Source organism: Mauremys reevesii, linkage group 15, assembly GCF_016161935.1.
Source record: "Mauremys reevesii isolate NIE-2019 linkage group 15, ASM1616193v1, whole genome shotgun sequence".
In the NCBI taxonomy this organism is placed as follows: domain Eukaryota; kingdom Metazoa; phylum Chordata; order Testudines; family Geoemydidae; genus Mauremys; species Mauremys reevesii.
In genome coordinates, this window is record NC_052637.1 from 41,981,787 (window position 1) to 41,986,501 (window position 4,715).

Genomic DNA, 4,715 nt, shown 5'->3' on the forward strand with positions numbered 1-4,715 from the left:
GGCAAACGGCTCCTGCCGCCCACGCTCTGAGTCAGGGGCTTCTGGGTAACGTGGGGGTCGGGGTCATGTCTTAGGTTCAGTTTGGGGCCATCCCATTCCCAAGGCCCCCAGACTGTGGGGAGATAGGGGGCTGGGCAGGGAGGCTCAGGCCCCCAGCGTGGGACGGAGTACGATGTGTAGCATTGCCGGCCCATGCACCAGCAATGGGCCATCTCCCTCCCCACCCGTCTCATCACAGCCACGGAGCCACCGCAGGGTCCAGGGTAGCCGGTGCTCGCCCCATTCCCCCCCCTCCACAAAATGCTGCAGGTCGCAGAGCCCTGCGGGGACGGATCTCTTCCCTGATGTGGGCTGTCTGCCCTCCGGGCGGTAGGGGCACCGTGGGCACGGTGAAGATGAGGCTGAGGGTACGATGCTTCCAGTTTGCAGATCCGGGTGGGGGGTTCAGGGAGGGGCCCAACCCCCCCAGATCTGGACCATGCGACTGGGGGGGCCCCTCGCTCTCTCACGCCGGCGCCGCTCTTTGCAGAGCGCAGGGAGATCCTGAGCAGCACCAAGAGCATTGTGGTGAAGGCTGCCCGGCGCCGCTCCCGGGTGCTGGAGTCCGACCGGCTGCACCTGCTGGAGCCCATGAAGGAGCGGAGCAGCCTGTCGCTGCACTCCCTGAGCGAGAGCGAAGACCCCCTCTCCCCGGAGACCCTGGCCTCCCGGCGCCCGCCCTGCCCCGGCCTGCAGCATGCCGCCAGCGAAGACAACCTGTCCAGCAGCACCGGGGAGACGGCCTCGCGCCTCCGCCCCAGCCACTCCCCCGGGCCCTGGCTCCGGGGGCACCAGCGGGGCGGCAAGAAGCTGGGGAAGAGGGAGGAGTCGCTGGACGGCAAAAGGCGGAAGCGACGGTCCAGGTCCTTCGAGGTCACCGGCCACGGGGTACGTGCCGTCCCCAGGCCAGCCGATCCCCTAGGAGCTGCTCCCGCAGAGCCCCTCTGGGGCCAGCCCCCCAGCACCCCCGCTCTGGGGCTCCCACTGCAGGAGCCAGGTGCCAGGCAGGCAAGGATGAGCCTGCAGCTTACCCACAATGCACTGCATGCTGGGCTCCCTTTCTCGTGGGCGGGGGGTGGGAGGCTGTAACCCTGGATCCGAGGTTCAGGGTTTGGGATCCAGGTCCCAGGGCTCCCCCCCCTGGGCTGAGCTTTGCCCCCGAGCCGCTGTGACCGTTTCTCCCCTGCAGCTCCCAGGACCGAAGCCCAACGTAACCCGGTGCCGCCCCCTCGAGAGCAACTCTGAGCACAGGATGCCGGCGGGGGGGCAGCCGGCGTCGCACCCCCAGGCGCCTGGCAAAGCCAAGGGGAGGCTCCCGCAGAGCCAGCATGCAGGTGGGTGAGCCTCAGCTGGCTGGGGCCAGGGCGCCCGGCCACGGCTGCCCACGCTGGCTCTGTGCCGGACAGAGCGTGCCCGGGCCACCGCACTCACTTCTGCCAGGGCATCCCCCTCGGTGCCAGTGGCAGCGTGCTCCAGCCCCCAGGCAGCACACGGGCATGGGGTCCCGCCTCCATTGCAGGCAGAGCGGGACCCTGGCTTGCTGGAACTGGGCCTGGCATCCCAGGCCGGGCACGAGCAGCCCCCTCCCAGCTCCTCCCCCGTCAGTCTCTGTGTCGGAAATGGGGGTGCCCAAGGCTGAGCCCTCTCTCTGCTCACATACCGGGCACTGCCCAGCCCACAGCAGGGCCAGCCGCTCCCCCACTGCCCTCCCAGGGTCCCTCCCCCCCACCTTGGGGGGCCACCTCCAGCTCCTTCTGCTGGCCACGCGGTGTCCCCCAGGACGAGCTGTGTCACGGGCCAGTTCTCTGCTCCTCCCGCAACGAGCCCTGGGGCTCTGGGAGGAGAGAACGGAAGCCAGGGACCATTGGCACAGCAGAGCTGGGGCAGCACCCGAGCACCTGGCTCCCCAGGGCCCCTTCCCTGCCGCCTGCTACGTCTCCCCAGCCCAGCCCTTTACAGAGGAGCCGTTTTTTCCCAGCATGCCTTGCTGGCCCTTTATGTTTGGCCGCTACCGCCCTGTGGCCACTGTGCCCGTCGGGTGCCCTGTCCTGTGCTGCGGGCGCGGCCCATGGAGGGGGCTGCTGTGGGACCCGGATCGGGGCCGGGCTCCACTTTGCAAACCTCGTCTGTTTGTTTCCCTCTCCCCCAGGTCCGGGGGACCCGGCGTCTCTCCCGCTCCCCCTCCCTCATCCTGGCAGCTTGAAGAAAGGCCCCCAGCCCGGCCAGCGCCCCCGCCTGAGCTACATCACGCTGAACGGCACCAGCGCTTACGCCAAGGACGGCAGGAGCCGGCGCTATTGACGGGCTGAGGGCAGACAGCCCCGGACTGGGAGCGCAGGGGCTTGGGAAGCCTGGGCCTGCTTGGCGTGCCCAGCCGCTGCCGGGACTGGGGGGGCGAGCAGGGCGCGGGGCCTGGAGCCTGCTGGAGGAAAGGGGTTTACCAACATAGTTCTCATGGACGGCTGATTCTCGTCCTCCTCCCGGCTGCCCCACAGCCCTGGCTGCTGGAGTCGGTCCCTTCCGCAGCCGTCCGGACACGTTCTCTCTACCCCTCCATCCAGCCGTCTCCGCCCGGGAAGCACGCAGGCCGCCGCGTCCCCCTTGCCAAGGGTTACAGGAGCTCCCTCTGAAGAGTCGCTCGGCTGGTGGCCAGCGCCTGTTCCCAGCAGGTCGCTCTGTTCACAGCCCCACGCCCCAGCTGCCGTGGGGCAGGTGGGGGCAATGGAGCGCCGGGCATCCCACTGACCCCGTGTGGACGGACGCCAAGCACCCATGCAGCTCAAGCCCTGTGGTTTGCTGCCCTGTGCCTTCCCTCCGGACTGCTGGCCTCGCCCACCCCCCCACTGGCCTCTGGGCGTGGGCTGGGCTCAGGGTGCCACACTCCCTTCGCACCCCAGAGCTTCCTGTGACTGCTGCCACCCACATACACCTGCCTGCTACCCCGCCGTGCCGGCTGCACTGCGCCCAGGGCTCTGCCCCCACGGGTGCCCCACACGGCCGGTCAATGCTGCAGCTCCCTGAGTCCACAGGGACTGATGCCCTGCCTGCACCGCCGGCCTCGGGTTTCCAGCCCCCCATGTCACTCCCTTGCTCCCCTGGGGCTGCAGATCCCAGTCCCTGGAGGGTCTCCCAGTGCTCAGCAGCATCCCCTGCTGGCAGAATAACAGCAGGACTGGCCTGCTGCAAAGGGAGTGGTGGTCTGCTGGAAAGCTGGTGGCCATGAATCTGGCTGGGGGCACCCCCGGCCCTCCCTTACTGAACCCACGGCGCGTGTGCACCGTCAGTGGGGAGTTCAGGGCCCCCCCGGCTCTGCTCCCCCGGGGCCAGCTGTGGCTGAGGATTGTCTGCGGGTGTCTTGGGGGGAAGGCAGGGGGTGCCCCCGAAGTGGTCTCCTGCCCTCCCAGCTCCTGGGGTGAGTGGAGGCAGGGAGGGGAGCTCCCGGGTGTGGCCAGCAGGCAGGAGGCGTGGGGACCCTGGTGCTGGCTTGGTTACGCTGTAAATAAATCGTGTTGCCAAACTCCACCTGGCCAGGGCCCAGTCCTGCCCTAGCATGGCCAATGGGACCTGCAGCGCTCAGGACCAGGCCCTTGTGGTGCAGCTAGGGTGGCACTGGAATCCAGCCAGGCCTGGGAGCCCTGCAGCAACGGGCTGGGGGCAGGGGGGCTCACTGCTGGGCCCAGTCCATGGGCTCGACCCATTGGCTGTGGGGCTGCTGGGGCCGCCCTGGGCTCTGCGGGTAAGTCCCGGGATTCTGAACCTGGGTTTTTTACCTGGCAACGTTGTTTCTTATTCCTCTTGTTACGGCTAAATTAAAAGTGATTTGTTGAGATTCCCTGGCCCGGTTCAGCTGTGCTTCTGCAGCGTTCGGTTGCTTGTTTTCCTTGTCTTTGGGGAGGCTGGCGCGAGTACCCAACTCGGGCCCGCTCTGAGGGCCAGGGCACCTGGCAATGAGCCCTGTGCTCTGCTCCAGCCTCTGCCACAGACTGTGTGACTTGGGCAAGTCATTTAATTCCGCTGTGTCTTGGCCAGCCCCTCCCACAGGGCTGTGTCTCGGGGCGGGGTTTGCTCGCGGGTCACTCGATACCAGGGTTCTGGGTATAAAGGGTTAATAACAAGTGCTGCCTGTTAGAGGCCAGCAGCCATGGCTGGCGTCTGGTCCGGATGGCTCCGGAAGCCCAGGTGTTACACGTGGTTATGAACAGCCTCTTGGCCCTGACAATTGATTTAAGTGTTAACTGAACCATCTGTTCACCATTTATTACCCCGCGGTAAAGGAGCCTCACCACCAGGCGGGCCCCATTCCCGGCTGTGCCCAGCGGTTGCCGTGGCCATAGGGCGCGAGCTGGGCCAGGTTTGCCCGGCTGTTTCGGAAGCAATTCGGGCTCAGCGAAGCTGCTGCTGTTCAGAGCCCCCAGAATCGTGGGAACCGTTCGACCCAGAGAGCGGTGCCGGGCTCCAGGCGGGGCGAGGGGCTCTGGCCCGGGCGAGGCAGGTCAGAATGGTCCCTTCCGGCTTCGGGGCCCGTGAGCCCCCGGGGCAGAAGGCCGGAGGTCACCCTGCTACCTGTTTGTGAGCAGCATTTCAGGCCGACGTGACGTCCCGACAGAGGGAACGTCTGCGATGCTACAAGACAGCCCCCCTGAAAGCAGCACCACCCAGAGGCTCTTTTTCGGACG

At 67.3% G+C, this 4,715-nt stretch overlaps 1 protein-coding gene across 1 annotated transcript in view; it reads left to right on the forward strand.

Annotated features, from left to right (window-relative positions):
* KIF19 (kinesin family member 19) overlaps window positions 1-3,871 on the forward strand; it is a 29,012-nt gene extending 25,141 nt beyond the window's left edge. The window contains exons 18-20 of the mRNA XM_039501974.1: window positions 530-927; window positions 1,229-1,373; window positions 2,189-3,871. Coding sequence (XP_039357908.1) covers window positions 530-927; window positions 1,229-1,373; window positions 2,189-2,340 — 695 coding nt within the window. The 3' untranslated portion in view covers window positions 2,341-3,871. The remainder of the gene's footprint in view (window positions 1-529; window positions 928-1,228; window positions 1,374-2,188) is intronic.
* Window positions 3,872-4,715: the final 844 nt, after the last annotated feature.